General features: G+C 43.3%; 1 protein-coding gene across 3 annotated transcripts in view; it reads right to left on the bottom strand.

Moving 5' to 3' along the window:
• arhgef10 (Rho guanine nucleotide exchange factor 10) overlaps positions 1-20,075 on the bottom strand; it is a 243,141-nt gene that overhangs the window by 82,866 nt on the left and 140,200 nt on the right. For all 3 annotated transcript variants that reach the window (XM_033020671.1, XM_033020673.1, XM_033020674.1), the window contains 4 exons: positions 17,019-17,111; positions 13,582-13,752; positions 6,757-6,902; positions 1,852-2,027 (listed from right to left, as the gene is read on the bottom strand). In XM_033020671.1, the coding sequence (XP_032876562.1) occupies positions 1,852-2,027; positions 6,757-6,902; positions 13,582-13,752; positions 17,019-17,111 (586 nt within the window). The remainder of the gene's footprint in view (positions 1-1,851; positions 2,028-6,756; positions 6,903-13,581; positions 13,753-17,018; positions 17,112-20,075) is intronic.

Below are 20,075 nucleotides of genomic sequence, written 5' to 3'. Positions count from 1 at the left end.
AAAGTATAAGATCACGGAGACATTTCCTGCTCTGCATTCTATGTTCAGAAATGCATACAGAGCCATACACCACACACATGGTCAACACTTTGAAACCACGTGCATGCACTGGCCACCTGATGTACAACTGGAAACAGCTGTATTTCTGCCAAATAGGTTTTGTGGATAGTACGGAAACAGGCTCTTCGGCCCACTGAGTCCTACTCTATCCTACACAATTGGGACAATTTACAATTTTGCAGAAGCCAATTACCCTATAACCTGTACGTCTTTGGAGTGTGGGAGGAAACCGGAGCACCCGGAAAAAACCCACGCAGTCACAGGGAGAATGTACAAACAACGTACAGACAGCACCTGTAGTCAGGATCAAAACTGGGTCTCTGATGCTGTAAGGCAGCAACTCTGCCGCCCCGAGGCATCCACCTTGGAGAGTTCTCCAATTTCCAATGATCTCATGAAAATAACACACCTGAGCTGCTGTTGCAAACTCTACTGGGAATCCCAGCAAGAGAAAAACAAGGCAAACTTTAACAACTGCATGTCATGAAACTGATCACCTGAGGTTCTCCAAGCTCATTTCAATTCCACACAGTTGCCTCCCAGATTTTCAAAATGAAAGTAAAACTTAGTATAAATATTTTATAAACTCTGGCAGTTTGAAAGTACTTGTAAAAATTCAATTTCTTTTTTACAAGAAAACAAAAGCTATGGCTTCCAGGTGAGACAGGGGTTCACGTGCACCTTCTCCAAACTCATCTACTGCATCCGGTGTTCCCGAAATGTGTTCCTGTGATTCAGCGAGACCAAGCATATATATGGCGACCATTTTGATAAACACTTGTGCTTGGTCCGTCAAAGCCTGCTGGATCTCTCCGTTCCTAACCATTTTTCCTCCCTTCCCATTCCTAAATTGATCTTTCTGTCCTGGCCTCCTCCATTGCCAGAGTGAGGCCACACACAAATTGGAGGACAGAACCTCATATTCTGCTTGGGTAGCTTACAACACAGAGGTATGAACGTTGAATTCCCTAAGAAGGTATCTTCTACATACACTTCCCTCACTCGCTCACCTACCCTTCCTCCACTAAAAGTCGGTTAACCAGTTTCACAGTTTGCACCAATGTATCCCTCTTGAGATCACACCATCCCCAGCCAACAATTGGATTATTAGGGAACCACCCAGCCTGAGATCAACTATTGCCGGCTATGATTTATCCTTGTCTTTTCTTGGTCCCAGATCCCCAACCCCCCTACAATCAGTCTGAAGAAAGGTCCCGACCCAAAATGCCACCTGTCCATTTTCTCCAGAGACGCTGCCTAACCCTAGTTACTCCAGCATTTTGTGTCTATTAAAGCTATGGCTTTCTCTCATAGGATACTGAGCCATATAAAATATTTAAACGCACATCCCCTTTTATTCCCTGTTGCCTCATGTTACGGACACTCAGGAAAAATATTTTTCTGTCCAGGAATTACCTAGTGAATAAAACGAAACAACCACAAATAGGTATTTCAAAATTGGTGATCCAAATAAATTCAAACATTCTAAATCAGGAATAAGAAAGGCCTTGACCCGAAAAAGAGTCTGAACGTGTCACGACCCGAAACGTCGCCGATTCCTCCTTCTCTCCAGAGATGCTGCCTGTCCCACTGAGTTACTCCAGCATTTTGTGTCTATCTTTGATTTAAACCAGCATTTGCAGTTCTTTCCTATATATAAGAAATCCAAGTTGCCTGGGCCATGTGGACACAGCACATTAGACGGAAATCTTTGCACGTTCAGGTAAGCAAACAGTTCAGTGGGACATTAGTTCCAAGGGAGAAAGAATCAAGGCTGGGAAATGTACTTACTTGGCTTTGTACTAATTAAAATCTTTTCTCCAGAATGCGAGGGTATAAATCGACTTTTCTCAGCAAGATCCTCACTGTTCCCAAACTCGACCACTTCGACCTGCCTCAGTGGCACACTCCACTTCAGTAGGTACCGCAATCCAGGGGATACCATACCGCTGCTGTCATGCTGGGGTCTGAAATGAAATTCATAAATTCATAAGTGATAGGAGCAGAATTAGGCCATTTGGCCCATCAAGTCTACTCCATCATTCAATCATGGTTGATTTATCTTTCCCTCTCAACCCCATTCTCCTGCCTTTTACCCATAAACCCTGACACCTTCACTAATCAAGAATATATCAATCTCCTCCTTAAAAATATCCATTAACTTGGCCCCCACAAACTGTGGCAATGAATTCCACAGATTCACCACCCTCTGTAAAGAATTTCCTCCTCATCTCTTTCCGAAAGGTATGTCTTATTCTGAGGCTATGGCTTCTGGACCTAGAGTCTCCCACTAATGGAAACATCCTCTCCACATCCACTCGATCCAGGCCATTTACTATTTGGTAAGTTTCAATGAGGTCCCACCTCATCCTTCTAAACTCCAGTGAGTGCAGGCTCTGTACCATCAAATACTCATCATGTTAACCCAATTATTCCTGGGTTCATTCTCGTAAACCTCTTCCAGACCCTCTCCAGCAACAGCACACCCTTCCCCAGATATGGGGCCCAAGAATTGCTCACAATGCTACAAATGCGGTCTGACCAGTGCCCTCTAAAGCCTCAGCCTGTTTTTATAATGGATGTTAAACAGAAATCCAGGAACCACAGCCTAATTGCCTTGGTGAAACAGAAACTGAATGATGTGATGCTAGAACTCACCCATTCATACCAAAACATCATTGAAAAGGAACTATAATGAAATAAGCAGTAGACTATATTTTCAACAGAAGCAACTCATTGAAATTGTGCTATCTACAACCAGTTTCTACAAGCCTCAGAAGAGACAGATGGTAGCAAATATTAGTTTGTATTGAATCATACAATTATACAGCATAGAAATGGGCCCTTCAGCCAATGCTGAATGTGATGCCTATCTAAGTTAATCTCATTTGCCCACATTAGTTTATAGTTTAGTTTAGAGATACAGCATGCTGACCAAGTCCGTGCTGACCAACAATCATAAATTCAGTAGTTCTATCCTACACACTCGGGACACTGTACAGAAGCCAATTAACCCACAAACCCCACACATCTTTGGAATGTGAGACGAAACCGGAGCACCCAGAGAAAACCCATGAGGTCACAGGAAGAATGTACAAACTCCATACAGACAGCACCAGCAGTCAGGATCGAACCGGGGTCTCAGGTGCTGTGACGCAGCAACTCTACCACTGCGTCACTGTGCCGCCCCTATCACTCCATGAGCCCCATATCACTCCACGCCTCTCCTATCCAAGTACCCGTCCAAATGCCTTTTAAACATTATAACTGTGCCTGCCTCGAGTACCTTCTCTGGCAGCTCGTTCTAGGTAACCACCAAGAAATTTCCCCATCAGATTACATTTTTTCCCTCTCACCTTCAGCCTTTAGCCTCATCCGTAGACACCCCTGCTCTGGAATAATACTGATGATCTATCCTTTCTGCTAATGTCATAAACCTTTAAAAGATCACCACTCAGCCTGCTATAGTTCATTAAGAATAAATCCAGCTCATCCAATCTATCCTTATAACTACAGGTCTCCAGTCCAGGCAACATCCTGGTGACTCTCTTCCACACTCTCTCTCTATTGCTACACATCCTTCCCATGGTGTGGAGACCAGAACTTTACACAATACTCTTACGTGCAGCCAAACCAGTGTTTTGTACAAATGCCAATTATAACCCTGACTATTTATGAACCGGGACTGTGGTCCACATATTATTTTTGGTACTTGGAGCATAATCGCCCATTTTGTAAAGAAATAAAATAAAAGCAATTGGCATTTGGTCACTCCAATTATAACTACAAGCGTTTCCCTATTGTGAGAAATATTGAATGAAGATATTGAGTCCTTTCAGACCAGCAGGATTTATTGGAGGAACTCCACTAACTCTGATCACCAGGATGATGAATGAAAATCATTCAATAACTAGATTGAATTGTAATTAAAACACAACAGCAGACTTAACTCACTTAATTTTATGATTCAAAGCACTAATTTTCAAATGTAGAGAAAACTCTTAATTTTAATAAAGTCATAGCCATAGTAATTTAACAATCCTGTTGCATTTTCATGCATCCTTGTGCAACTAATTATTTTTTCCAATATTAATTATTGGAAATATTACTTTAACTGCAATTTATCTCTCCTCAAGTATCAATTTACTCGGATGGGAGCACATCAGACTGTGAAAGCTGTAAGTCTGAAGCTGATTTTATGACACAGGATTTCACTGTGTCGCACAGTAATTGTGATCGTAGGGTGCACATACTGAACTGAAGAATGTTCTGCTTCACTGCATGCATTAAGCAATCATTAATACCAAGCCTCGAGGACAAGACCAGAGTGAACCCTTCGCTGTATCAGCCGTTCTACACTGGCTCCAGAAAAACACGTTTTGAATTCCATCTTTCATCTCACATGTCTGCCTCGGCAAGACCACCATCATAATCAAGGAAGAGTCTCACTCCCTCTTCTCCCCTCTCCCATCAGGCAAGAAGTACAGAAGTGTGAAAATGCACACCTCTAGATTCAGGGACAGTTTCTTCCCGGCTGTTATCAGGCAACTGAAGCATCTTATCACCAACTAGAGAGCGGTCCTGACCATTCATCTACCTCATTGGAGACCTTTGGGCTAGCGTAGCCTATAATCGGACTTCCCTGGACTTAACTTGCACTAAATGTTATTCCCTTTATCCTGTATCTGTACACTATGGACGGCTTGATAGTAATCATGTATAGTCTTTCTGCTGACTGGATAGCACGCAACAAAAGATTTCTATTTGATTGTGTGCACGTTATCAGATGCCTCCCACTAAACTACCTTGCACAATCCTGATGGAAGAGATGGGGAACTCAGGGCCATGGCCCAACCTGTCAATAAATCTGAAGAAGGGTCCCGACTGTCTGAGTGTCTGGCACTGTGAGGCAGTGACTCTACCGTCTCGCCATCATGCTGCAGATCCATGTTCTCCAGAGATGCTGCCTCACCTGCCAATTTACTCCTGCACTTTGTGTCTTTTTTGTAAGCTAGCATCTGCAGTTCCTTGTGTTTCCATGGCTTACTTCCATGCCTCGTCTGTTTAACAATGTTTACGCAAGAGGTCTGGGTGTAACCCAATAACTGAGCTTTGATCTCAGTACTACACTTTACAAAATCCAACCAGTGCTAATGAGGCAAAGTGTCAAATCATGCATTGTAATACATTCAAAAATGACTTGGACTTTTTGCAGAATTCAGTCAGAGTCGATAAAGAAAATTAAATCTGAGGATTAACCTTTTTACACAAAGGTCGTTGAGGCAGGTACTATCAACATTGTTTAAGAAACATTTGAATGGATACATGGATAGGACAGGTTTAGAGGGTTATATTCCCTGATTCTGTTAACCCTAAGAGCTATATCTAACTCTCTCTTCAATACATCCAGTGAATTGGCCTCCACTGCCCTCTGTGGCAGAGAACTCCAGAAATTCACAACTTTGGGTGAAAACGTTTTTCCTCATCTCAGTCCTATATGGCCTACCGCTTATTCTTAAACGGTGACCCCTGGTTTTGGACTCCCCCAACATTGGGAACACTTTTCCTGCATCTAGCTTGTCCAATTCCTTAAGAATTTTATATGTTTCTATCAGATCCCCTCTCATCCTTCTAATTCCAGTGAATATAAGCCCAGTCGATCCATTCTTTCATCATATGTCAGTTCTGCCATCCCGAGAATTAACCTGGTGAACCTACGCTGCACTCGCTCAATGGCAAGGATATCCTTCCACAAATTAGGTGACCAAAATTTCACACAACACTCCAGGTGTGGTCTCACCAGAACCCTGTACAACTGCAGTAGGACCTCCTTGCTCCTATACTCAATTCCTCTCGCTATGAAGGCCAACATGCCATTTGCTTTCTTCAGTGACTGCTGTACCTGCATGCTTACCTTCAGTGACTGATGTACAAGGACACCCAGGTGTCGTTGCACCTCCCCTTTTCCTAATTTGACACCATCTGCCTTCTTGTTCTTTCCACCAAAGTGGATAACCTCACATTTATCCACACTATACTGCATCTGTCATGCTTCTGTGACCCAACCTACCCAAGTCACTCTGCAGCCCCATAGCATCCTCCTCGTAGCTCACACTGCCACCCCAGCTTTGTGTCATCCGCAAACTTGGAGATGTCACATTTAAGAAGGGAACAAACTGTGACCATAGAGCAAATATAGTTTGGAAATTAATGAGGTCAATGGAAATGTGGTGATGGGACAGAGGCAGAATGAGTGTGGTAATGTTATAAAGATGAGGCAGTGATATAGAGTGTGATAATGTTATATGGATGGGGCATGGATAGACAGATTGTGATAATGTTATCAGGATAGGACAGGGACCTTGAAAGTGTGATGTTATAAGGGTGGGACAGGGACATGGAGAGTGTGATAATGTTTTACAAGGGGGTAGGGACAGAGAGAGTGCAATAATGTTATGTCTGGGGCAGGGAGAGACAGAGTGTGATAATGTTACCAGGGTGGGGAAGAGATAGACAGAGTGTAATAATCAGGATTGCCCAGTTGAAATTTCACTCACCTTCGAATGGAAAACCTATACACAGAAATTGACTGTTAATAACTACCTTATTAAGATTAAAATGAGCAAAAAGCAGCTACTCAGAAGTGCCAATATTAAACAAGATAACAAGATATTTGACACATTGAAGTGTACATACCGGGAACTGACTGTGGCACACATGAGTACATCGTTCAGCATGAACAGGCGGCGCTCTTTGGTTTTCACCATCTCTCCTTTTTCATTGTAAACCGTCTCCATCATGTCATCCGACCTTATGAGGTATCTGTTTCCACTACGGAGAAGCTGGGTCATATTGGGAAACAGGATGTAAGTTATGTATATGTACACACACTCACACGCTTTATGCCATGTATAAACTATAGCAGCCTTAGCTGTGACAATGCTTTGGCATGATTTGGAATGGGCAATTGAGTGACTAGAGAGGACACCAATGAATCTCCATGGAAGAATCAATAGGGTAAATGTACAGAATCTTTTACCCAGAGTAGGGAAATTGAGAACCAGAGAACATGGGTTTAAGGTGTAGGGGAAAGATTTAATAGCAATATGAGGGGCAACTATTTTTATACAAAGGGTGGTGGGTATATGGAACGAGCTGCTGGAGGAGCTCGTACTATCACAACATTTAAGAAACACTTAGACAGGTACATGGATAGGATGGGAAAAGAGGTGTTGGGCCAAATGCAAACAGGTAAGACTAGTGCAGATGGGGCATGTTGGTTGGTATGGGCAATTAAATTACAAACCTACATGTCTTTAGAAGGTAGGAAAAAACCGGAGCAGCCGGAGAAAACCCACGCAGTCACAGGGAGAACGAGCAAACTCCACACAGACAGCACCTGAGGTTAGGGTCAAACCAAGGTCCCTGGTGCTGTGCGGCAGCAACTCTGTCACTGTGCCCCTGTGCTGTCTGGGAGGATACGGAGCCGAGAACGAGGGATACAGAGGAGTCACGGGTGAGCATCCACTACTACAACTGCAGGGGAGAAGGAAGGTGCCACATTTCCTGAAGAAAAAGAACACCTCAGATGTGCCATAGTAGCTCTGCTCTCAAGATGGGGCTTTCCACTCTCTGCTGGAGGTGCAACATCTGTCATTATATTTCCTCTCCCCTCATTCCCATCACCCAGTTCCTATCCCCTCGTTCCCATCACCCAGTTCCTATCCCCTCCTCTGCTTCCCTCATCCACATCATCCTACACAGGATCCTCCAGTTTTCTTCACCAACCATCTGTCCCTCTGGTTCTATATTTCACTCCCCAACTTCCTTCCTTATTAAATTCCACCTTCACTTATCACCCCTAGCCTTTGTTACTATCTCTATCCCCCAAACTGAATCATCTGTCATTCAACCCCTCCTCACCTGGAATCACCTATCACTTACTAGCTCTTGCCCCATCCCTTCCTCACACCTCTTTCTCCCCGTTATCTTCATCAGTTGTGAACAAGGGTTTCAACCTGAAACGTCATTTGTCCATTTCCCTCGCTGCCTGGCCTGCTGAGTTCCTCCGAGCAGCTTGCTTTCTGCTCAAGATTCCAGCATCTGGAGTCTCTTTTTATGACCTCTTACACTCTCCTCTCCTTTCTTCCCCGAAACTCTGTACTGAACTTCTAGGGCTCACAGATCCTGCGCCGACTAAATACGGGGAAATCTCAGAAGATTAAGTTATGCTGCTGAACTTCAGGATGAGACCAGCTCTGGAACTTATTGAAACCCATGTTATTAACAGTTACTGCAGCTTTGCGATTCTCTGTGTGCAGCTATTTCGGACCCTGGCTTTGGCTAGCTGGACCAGGTATGCACCAACATTAAAGTAACATTGGGACCTCAATCTGACTCTACCACCACTCTTGACAGCATGTTCCAGGCACCCACCACAGCCTCAGCATCAGCAGTTCCTTCCTACACGTTCCTTCCTACACATTGGGACCTCAATGACCGGCTTATATTTCGGAAGCAAGGTTATTAGCTAATAAAATGCTAATTCAGCAGTTTTACAAATATAACAGGGGCTGAGAGTTTGCAACCTCAGTATTTTTTTCATTTTTCATTTGAATAATCAATAGAGGGAAACAGGAAATTCATTTTCTTTTTCCTTCAATTGATTGTTCGATTCATTATTCTTGGTTTCAGTGAAGATTGATTAAAGGAAAACTCTGGTAATTCGCGTGAAAGACTTCACGATTCCACAACTGAACATTTGCCTGCATCGTGGAGAAACCTGAAGAAGCAAAAGATATGCCGACATGAGTTGGGAGTGGATTGTGGGCAAAACTTAATTTGCATCGGAGAGGGTTTAATGTAGCAGCCTTAAATAATGAATAAAACACAGGCAGATGACAGCCAGTTACAAAGCTAATTTACGCCCGGGTACAAGTCCAGATATTTCGGCCCCCAGGCACAAAGGGGGAGACAAAGGTTGCAGTAAATGAACTGAACAGGCACGCCCCTTCCAAACTCACAACGTACCTCAGACAGCTAGAATTAGAAATTCCCGCAACCCGAAACATCACCAACTGACCTGCAACACTATGGCACTGCAGGTTCTGGTGTAATTATGTGTTGGTGATCTCTCAGGTCCATGATCCACTATCCCATTCTTTAGACTTCAGACTTGAGAAATACAGCATCGAAACAGACCCTTCGGCCCACCAAGTCTGCACCGACCAGCAATCACCCCCCCGTACACTAGCACTATCCTACACACCAGGGACAATTTTACAATTTTTACCGAAGCCAATTAACCTACAAATCTGTACATCTTTGGAGTGTGGGAGGAAACCAGAGCACCCGGAAAAAACCCATGCGGTCATATGGATCGAACCCGGGTCTCAGGCGCTGGAAGGCAAAAACTCTACTGCTGTGCCTCCATGCCACCAATTTTACTGTGGGAAATCCTCCCAAACGCCATCTGCTGGTCACAAGATCCCGAGCATGCAGGAATGGAGCAAGCCAAGTGGTTCAATTGCTTGCGTCAGATTCTGCAGTTCAATCAAAAAAAGACACAAAGTGCTGGAGTAACGCAGCGGGTCAGGCAGCATCTTGGAGAACATAGATAGGTGACGTTTGCTATTCATGTTCACCAGAGATGCTGTCTGACCTGCTGTTACCCCAGCACTTTGTGTCAATTTTTGTAAACTAGCATCTGCAATTCTTTGGTTTTATAGTTCAATTAGTCTGTTCCCAAAGGCTACATCCAGCTCTATCATTAGCTTTCCAATAAAAGGTACCATTGGAAATGTTTTGCCTCCTGATTTAAGCAAAGTATATGAATTAAATTAATTCCCAGGAAAAAAATGTTTACATGTTTTAGGTATCATTTTGGTAAGCATTGGTTTTAGATCATTCCCAAAGCAAAGCCTTGACAATATAACAGATAACAGTCTATTAAGAGTGAGAAGCAGAGAGGTGCCTATTTATCTTTTATCCCTATTTTTAATTAAATTCCTGCCTGCTGAAAGGCTGCTTCAGAAGTAACATAGAAGCCAGATTCAAATTAACAACTAAAGTAAGTCGGCAGGCTCTCATGACTTCAGGCAAGAAATTGCTGACAGAATAAATCTATCAGTTAGCATAGATGTCAGCATAATCTCTTTGAAACTGCCTCACACCATTTCACGGGGTAATCCTCTCATAACCAGACGCAGCAAACTCTAGAGAGACTCCTTGAAAGAACATGTTTTTGCTGATATAAATACAGTAACAGCCGGTTCTCCATCTTTCATCCAGATCGATGTCAAGGATGCCACAGTGCGGGAGTTCTCCCCAGAGACCTGCTCAATGTTTATCCCTCTCCTGACTTTATTGATCACCGGGTGATTTATTTTTCATCTAGTTCGGCTCCTTGCTGTGCAATAATTGGCTATCACAGTCCTTACATTAAAATGGTACGTGCTTTAAAGGAACATCCCACAAAATGGGCGGCACAGTGGCGCAACGGTAGAGTTGTTGCCTTTCCCTGTAAAATTGTAAAATTGTCCCTAGTGTGTAGGATAGTGTTAGTCTATGGGGTAATCGATGGTTGACATGGACTTGGTGGGCTGAAAGGCCTGTTTCCACACTGTATTTCTAAACTAAACTAAGTAAAAGTTGGAGTACCTAAGTAAAAGTTGGAGTTGGAATCCTTGCTTTCTATTTATTTACTCTGCCAGGGAATAAATTAGCACACAGGTGTCTATGACGAGCACAAAATATATAGAAATATAAATGTAAATTCATTTCATGATTTATGCATTTCACTGAAGAAACCTTCTTCCGCAATATTTTAAGTAAAATTGGCAACTTTAATTTCTGGTCATTGCAATGTGTAGGAAAGAACTGCAGATGCTGGTTTACACCGAAGAATGCTGGAGCAACTCAGAAGGTCTGGCAGCATCTCTAGAGAAAAGTAATAGGTGACGTTTCGGGTCAAGACTTTTCTTCAGACCAAGCTCCAGAGATGCTGCCTGACTCGCTGAGTTACTCCAGCATTTTGTGTCTATTCATTGCACTCCATTCTGAATTGAAGTTGAATTGTCTTGAATGGGTGGTTTCTGAATTGCAGTATTCCATGTAACTCAATGAACTTAGGTGTGGAAAATCTGTGAAAAAGCGGAGCCACTTGTGCCAAGTTGCCTCTGGTCTTCATCTTACTCATTAGCACAGTTCAACTGATGATTATTTGGGACATCAGTAGTGATAGTATTAGAAGTCCGGGATTATTTTTCTCCTGTTGATGATATCATTGTGTCGTACTTATGTATCACTCATTTACTCAAGCATGGACGCTGATCGGATCCAGGTGGAAGGGATTGTTTTATTATGAAGGGAGCTTTTCACTATAGAATCATCAATAAATATCCATGTTCCCACATCTAAATATGGTATGGTTGAGAATATTGCATGGAATTATGCTTCAGTGCTTGAATGAAGCACTTTAGAAGCAGCCTTCCCGACCCAAAATGTCACCTATCCATGCTCTCCAGAGATGCTGCATGACCAGCTGAGTTACTCCAGCATATTATCTCCTTTTGTGTAATCCAGCATCTGCGGTTCTTTGTTTCCACCTATTACTTGCCAGTTTTTGCCGCATCCCTATCACTCTTTTCCAGCTTTTTCATCCTATCTCCATCAATCTGAAGAAGGGTCTGGATCGGAAACACCTGTCCATTCCTCTCACAGATGATGCCTGACCTGCTGAGCTCCTCCGGCACTTTATTTCTTCACTCAGTGAAAAAGGACCAAGTCAGGTTCACAGCTTCACAACGACAGCCAGATTCAATCCTAGCTTATAGAGGCCACCTAATGTTCATCTCCATCCAGTCGTTTCTCTCGGTGTGTGAGCTTTGTGCCCAGACATGAAGTTGACAATCAAAAATGTAAAAATGTTCACAAATTATCCTCAGTCTGTGCAGAATCTGACATCTACTGGGAAGAACCGGAGTTGCAGCTTCATGAATCTCAGCCAGTGAGGATGCCAGAACCGCCAATTAGTTCACTGCATCTTCATTTGGAAATTACTGCTAAATGTCTCTCAGTTAAAGGTAACTATTATTCATAACTGATGGAACAAAATTCCCTTCATTCCCTATATCTTGTATCTGTACACTGTGGGCAGCTTGATTCTAATCATGCATAGTCTTTCCTCTGACTGGATAGCAGCAACAAAAAAAAGCTTTTCACTGTACCTCATTACACGTGACAATAAACTAAGCTAAACTAAAAATAGGGCGGCACAGGGGCACAGCTGTTAGAGCTGCAGCCTAACAGCGCCAAAGACCTGGGTTCGATCCTAACTTTCGATGCTGTTCTTGTGGAATTTGCACATTCTTCCTGAGTGCGAGGATTTCCTCCCACATCCCCCTAAGACCAAAGACCGCAGCCAGCCTGATCACCCAGTTGCTAAGCACTTTAACTCCCCCTCCCATTCCCACACTGATCTATCTGTCCTGGGTTTCATCCATTGTCAGAATGAGGCCCGACGCAAATTGGAGACAATAGACAATAGACAATAAGTGCAGGAGTAGGCCATTTGGCGCTACGAGCCAGCACCGCCATTCAATGTGATCATGGCTGATCATCCACAATCGGTACCCCGTTCCTGCCTTCTCCCCATATCCCCTGATTCCGCTATCTTTAAGAGCCCTATCTAGCTCTCTCTTGAAAGTATCCAGAGAACCAGCCTCCACCGCCCTCTGAGGCAGAGAATTCCACAGACTCACAACTCTCTGTGAGAAAAAGTGTTTCCTCGTCTCCGTTCTAAATGGCTTACCCCTTATTCTTAAACTGTGGCCCCTGGTTCTGGACTCCCCCAACATCGGGAACATGTTTCCTGCCTCTAGCGTGTCCAAACCCTTAACAATCTTATTGTATTCTTTCGTTGTCATCTTCCTCATAGCTAACAATGTAACATTTCTGTGGTCATTGTCCCTTTTGACCTGTGTTTTCACACCTTACCCTTCCATATCTCTATCTCTCCCTATCCCCTGACTCTCAGTCTAAAGAAGGGTCTCGACCCGAAACGTCACCCATTCGTTCTCTCCAGAGATGCTGCCTGTTCCGCAGAGTTCTCCAGCTTTTTGTGTCTGTCCCCCAAAGACCTGTGCGTTAATTGGCCTTTGTAAATTGCCTCTGATATTAAGGGAGTAGACGTGAAACTGAAAACCAGGGTAAACAGATTTTGTAGACTGTTTTTCGCTTACGTTTTTAGCCAAAGTCCAAAAGCATGTTTGCTGCATCAGGTTGAGAGGATTATCTCCTGAAATGGTGTGAAGCAGTTACAAAAAGATTATGTTGACTTCCATGCCAGCTGACAGATTCAATCCGAGCAATTTCTTGCCTGAAGTCATGAAAGACTATTGACTTGGTGTTAATTTGAATCTGGCTTTTCATTTATTTTGCTGAATGGTCACCGTGGACTGGATGGGTCGAAGTACCTGTTTCCATGCTGTACATTTTGATCAGTCAAACCTAAAGTTGTACCTTGTTCAAGTAACGTTCATTCATGGCTTTTGCGATCTGTTTCATTTCACATCGCTGATCTGCTTCCCGCTTCTGCTCGTTTAGTTTCTCGGCTAATGTTTCCAGTTCAGTGAGTGCCATCTGGAGAGGGAGTCTGTCGGGATGTCCCCGCGGGGTGTTTCTCAGCATGTCCTGGGGAAAGCGATCAACAAACACAGAGTCACGCGGAAGGCAGGTTTAGGAGCACCCCGCTTTATAACTGGATTATTTATGTTTGATTTTGGTAACATTCATGAGGATCACAAAACCGCTTTGATCCAGTATGGACAAATAATGCCAAAACAAATCACCATCTAATTTTACCGGATTGGAAATGTAAATCATTGGCATATTGAAGAGTGGCAACTATTAAGTTTATGATGTTCATTCATAACAAGGTTAATGAATGGTGGTGGTGCTACGGAAGAGCAATGGTCTTACTGAGGCACAAGAGACTGCAGATGATATAATCTTAAGTAAAAGGGGAACTGGTGGAGGAACTCAGCAGGCCAGGTAGCATCTGCGGAGGGGAAAGAACAACCATGTAGGGCGGAGAGATCCAGGAGTGCAGGCACAGTGTTCTCTGAAAGCAGTGTCACAGGTAGATAGGGTGGCCAAGCAGGCTTTCAGTCAGCATATCAAGTAAAGAAGTTGGAAGGTAGGCACAAAAAGCTGGAGTAACTCAGCAGGATAGGCAGCATCTCTGGAGAGAAGGAATGGGTGACCTTTTGGGTCGAGACCCTGCTTCAGCCCATTCCTTCTCTCCAGAGGTGCTGCCTGTCCTGTTGAGTTACTCCAGCATTTTGTGTCTACCTTCGATTTAAACCAGCACCTGCAGTTCTTTCCTACACATTGAAGTTGGAAAGTTATATTACAGCTGTACAAGATGTTGGTGAGGCGGTATTTGGTGTACTGTGTTCAGAATTGGTCACCCCGCATTAAGAAATATGTCATTATGCTGGAAGGAGTACAGAGAAAATTTATGAGGATGTTGCCATGACTTGAGGGCCTGAGCTATAGGAAGAGTTTGGGCAGGCTAGGACTTTATTCCTTGAAGCACAGGAGGCTGAGGGGTGATCTAGAAGAGGTGTATAAGATCATGAGGGGAATAGATGGTGTGAATGCACAGAGCATGTTATAGAGTAGGGGGATCAAGAACTAGAGGACATAGGTTTAAGGTGAGAGGGGAACAATTTAATAGCAACCTGAGGGACAACTTTTTCACATTGTGGGTGGTGGATATATGGAACGAGCTGCTAGAAGAGGTAGTTGAGCCAGATGCTATAACAACATTAGAAAGATACTTGGATGGGTTCATGGATAGGAAAAGTTTAGAGGGATATGTGCCAAACGTGGATAAGTGGGACTAGCTTAGATGAGAAAGTTGGTCTGTAGGGCTGGTTTCCAAGTTTTGGGTTGGAACCCTGGGCAGAGTAGGCAAGGGTCGGTGAATAGCCTTGTCCGACATCTACATCTTCCGTGACATTGATCAGGCGAAGGATACAAGTGCTCTTGAGTGGGGTACATTTGTATGTTCGGCATGTTTGTAAGTTGATGCAATGCTGGGAAGGGATAGTACTGGCCATTCACATTCCCTCTGATGAATAGTAGGGTGAAAGGTACTCCTGATGCCTCACGTGCAAGAGCAGAGAGCAACGACCAACACCGTGAGCTGGCCTAGAGCACTGCCCAGTCCGTGAGTAGGATGGAGCCACACGCTGAGGATGTGGCTGGTACACGACGGCATAATAAAACAGAATCCCAAAGGGCCAGATCAAAATATTCATCAGGTATGAAACATAGATGTCATAGAGAATTATTGAATCATACAGTGTGGAAACAGGCACTTGGCCCATATCCCTCTAAACCCTGTCCTATCCATGTACCTGTCCAAATGTCTCTTAAGCATTATGATAGTACCTGTCCCAACTACCCCTTCCAACAGCTCGTTCCATACACCCACAATCCTTTGTGTAAAAATGTTACCCCTCAGGTACTTATTAAATGTTTCCCCCTCATCTTAAACCTATGTCCTCTGGTTCTCGATTCCCCTACTCTGGGCAAAAGACTGTGCATTTACCCTATCAATTCCTCTCATGATCTTATACACTTCTCTACAATCACCTCTCATCCTCCTGTGCTCCGAGGAATAAAGTCCTAGCCTACTCAATCTTTCCCTATAGTCCTGGAAATTATAGATTATTCAGGTGGTCAGTGTGGTTTTCAGAAGGGGAAATCTTGGTTGCCAAAGTGGAAATAAGATAGAAGAATCAGCTGTATTTGCAAAAGCAATGTTTCCAGTTTTTAACAGAAAGTACCGATTTACTGACAGGGTGATGGGTGAGGTGAGAAATGAAGCAGGTATATCAACACGTTTTTTTAATAATTATTTTTCGTTTTTTTCTTTTTCTTTTTTTAAGTTTTTACTTACTCACTCTGTGACTACACTCTTTGGTAGTTTAGGGGTTCTATTTTTACACATTCACTCTCTCTTTCACTTTCTTTCTTTCTTGCTCTTTCTCTCTTTTTCTATTTCATTTTTGTTAAAATTAAAATGGAAGATGTACAATAAATGTATTATGTCATATGCCGCGGTTTATACTATTGTACACTGCTTCTAATTTAAAAAAAAAAATGTTTTAATAAAAAAAAGACAGAAAGTACTGGTGTAACTCAACTTGTCAGGCAGCATCTCTGGAGAATACGGCTAGGTGACATTTTTGGTCCTAACCTTTCCCGACATCCCGACCCGGAATGACACCTATCTATGTTCTCCAGAAATGCTGCTTGACCGGCTGAGTTATTCGAGCACCATGTGTCTTTTTTATAAACCAGCATCTGCAGTCTTTTGTGCCCTCATTTCCATTTTGAAATGGCCTTTGGGTGAATTGTGATGGACAGCACTTAGCTGTTGATTCATAAACTCAAGAGACATAATTAGATCAGTCAATACTTTCAGCAATGATTGAACTCATATCCCTGGAGTACTAATGCTTTGGTCCCTCTGGTTACCTGTTGTGGATAATCTGAGGCTCAGGAAGATATTTGCCCTCTCTACGCCAACCATAAGGAAAGAGATCTCTGGATTATCTGATCTTTTCGCCAATTATGCATAAAGTACTAAACTGAATATCTTGTAAGTCATAGGATCAGAAGTAAGCCATTCAGCCCATCGACTCTGCATCGTCATTTCCTGAGAGGGAAAGATAGATCAGCCATGACCTGATGGACCAAATGGTCTAAATCTGCTCCAAGTACTCATGAACTTATCATGCGATAAGGAGTGGAAACAAAGATTTGTGCTTTTCATTTTTTCACAAGACTTAGTCTGAGATAACAACAAAGGACGAATGTTGTTACGGTGCTCTATCTTATCGAACAAACAGTGACTCTCCCTTCACTGAGTGAACAATACCTACCTGGAGTAGAAGAATGAACTGTGGAAACCGTTGAATTGGCTTCATCACCAAGCCATAGAAAGTAATCCGATCAGAGCTCGACTCGTGGCAGTTCTGTCGTGGAAGGAAACATTTGTTAGTGTGGTTGGCAGATAGTCAGTGCTTGGTTGGGTGCAGCGAGTTTAACTAACACTTGAAATAAACTCTGCAGCTGTACAGAAGAACAACTTTATCTTCGCAAGATAACAAGAAACTGCAGATGTCTAAATCCTAAGCAAAACTCAAAGTGCTTTCGTAACTCACAAACCTGCACGCCTTTGGAATGTGGGAGGAAATCGGGACACCCAGAGAAAACCTATGCGGTCACAGGGAGAAGGTACAAACTGGACAGACAGCACCCGAAGTCAGGATCAAACACGGCCTTCTTGCGCTGTACGGCAGCAGCTCTATCACTGCACCACTGTGCCTCCCTGTAAAGGGGTGTAGTGTTTCAATGGGACCCGATTCAATTCCAAGGCATAAGCAGCATCGATAAGTTGCATCGCTGCATCTGATCAATGAATCAGTCTGGCAGACATGTTAAACTTCAAGGAATTTGGTCATAGGGTGAGATGTGAAGAAAGTAAGGAGCATTGACTTTCACGTGGAGTAAGTAAGGAGCACTGACAATGCTGGCAATAAATCAGCCACAAAGGTAAGGTGTGAAAGTAACTCCATTCATTGCTGTTCAATTAACTCAGCCACTGTTTTCTTTCTCTAGTGCCACAATCCACAGATGGAAGAAGCAAGTTTTCTAACCACCATCTGACTGAGATGGAATCGGTAGTGCTACAAATAATGGGGAAGCAGAAGAATAGTTCAATGGGGCTTTTATAGTCACATGTGCAAAGTACAAACGCACAGTGACAGTCTTTTCTGACGAACAGTCCAGTGGAGTATTCCCATACCCAAGCACATCCCTCATTAGTACAGAAATAGACAGCTGGAAACAGTTCTGGGAGCCTCAAGAAATTAGTGTGCAAGATGGGTGGATAGGACCAACATAGTAAAGAAGGCTTAGGGCATGCTTGCCTTCATCGGTCGGGACATTGAGTATAAGAGTCAGGAAGTCATGTTGCTGCCTTATAAAAAGTTAAGGTTACATTTGAAGTATCGTGTGTAGTTCCGGCCACTGCATTACAGGAAAGATGTGGAGGCTTTAGAAAGGTTCACCCCAGAATATTACCTGGATTATAGAGTATTAGATATAAGGGGAAGTTGAACAAACTTGGATTGTTTTCTCTGGAGCGCCAAAGGCTGAGGGGCGCCCTGACAGAAATTTATAAAATTATAACAATCATGGATTGGAAAGATATCCATTGACTTGGCATCCACAACCTTCCGTGGCAAATAATTCCACAGATTCACCACCCTCTGAAATTCCTCCTCATCTCCTCGCTGAAGGAACATCCTTTAATTCTGAGGCTATGATGTCTAGTCCTAGATTCTCCCACTCGTGGAAACAACCTCTCCACATCAAGTTCAAGTTCAAGTGAGTTTATTGTCATGTGTCCCTGTATAGGACAATGAAATTCTTGCTTTGCTTAAGCACACAGAAAATAGTAGGCATTTATTACAAAACAGATAAATGTGTCCATATACCATGATATAAATATATACACACATGAATAAATAAACTGGTAAAGTGCAAATAACAGAAAGTGGTTATTAATAATCAGAGTTTTGTCCGAGCCAGGTTTAATAGCCTGATGGCTGTGGGGAAGTAGCTATTCCTGAACCTGGTTGCTGCAATCTATCCCAGCCTTTCACTATTCGGTAAGTTTCAATGAGGTTTCCCCTCATCCTTCTCAACTCCAGCGAGTTCAGGCCCAGTGCCGTCAAAACGCTCATCATAGGTTATGATCGATTTTTTAATCTGAATATTTGATCAATATTTCCTTCTCAACCCTATTCTCTTACCTTCTCCCCATAACCCTGACACCTGTACTAATCAAGAATCTATCCATCTCTATCCATGTTGGAAAAATATCCATTGATCCACTGCTGCTGTGTTTTGCCTTCTGTCTGGGGCAGTGACCACATGCCATGGGATCTCAGCAGTGTCAGGACAAGACTGGAGTATTTTTGTATCAACGTTGTTCACTGAGAAAGGGAGAGAATTCATGTCCATGTGCTCCACGTAGGCCCAAGCAAAACTGCAAAATGAAGAAGCAAGAGAAGGAACTAAGGGTACAAAATGTTGGGGCGGGGAGAGGTGAAAGATATATCAGCAAATAAACCATCAGCTCTGTCCACACAAATATAGAGCAGCAGAAAGCAAAGAGATGCAAAGAATGAGTATTTTGAACACAGATGTTTGCCAAAGTACGAACAGTTGTGGAAAAAAGCAATTTTAAGAAAGGTAAATAACGCCGTAGCTCATATATGAGTATACGTTTGTCTAATTAGAAGGTAAAGATGAAAGGATTGCTTACTTGTTAATCCATTGTGAACAGGAACCAATGATTCTACCACCCTGGAAGTCAAGCATGGCTGAGGAGTGAGGAGTCAGGGTGCATGGAGTGTCGGGGCAGCACAGTGGCGCAGCTGATAGAGCTGCTGCCTCATAGCACCAGACCTGGGTTCGACCCTGACCTTGGGTTCTGTTGGTGTGGAGTTTGCACGTTCTCCATGTAACCATGTTTGTTTTCCCCGGATGCTCCAATTTCTTCCCACACTCCACAAATGTGCAGGTTTGTAGATTAATTGTTCCCTTGTGTGTGTAAGGAGTGGAACTAGGGTGAACGGATGATTGAACGGATCGTGGACGGTGGGCCGAAGGACCTGTTTCCATGTTGTATCTCCTAACTAAGAAACTAAACTAAACTCACAGAACGCCAGTGCACACCAAACACGTACTTATGTGTACCATCTTTCCAAGATAGACACAAAAATCTGGAGTAACTTCGCGGGTCAGACACCATCTCTGGAGAAAAGGAATTGGTGACGTTTCGGGTCAAGACCCTTCTTCAGGTCTTGACCCGAAATGTCACCTATTCCTTTTCTCCAGAGATGCTGTCTGACCCGCTGAGTTACTCC

Source organism: Amblyraja radiata, chromosome 5 (assembly GCF_010909765.2).
Source record: "Amblyraja radiata isolate CabotCenter1 chromosome 5, sAmbRad1.1.pri, whole genome shotgun sequence".
NCBI lineage: Eukaryota > Metazoa > Chordata > Chondrichthyes > Rajiformes > Rajidae > Amblyraja > Amblyraja radiata.
The sequence above is the reverse complement of the archived record's forward strand: the minus strand, read 5'-3'. Positions and strand labels throughout refer to the sequence as shown.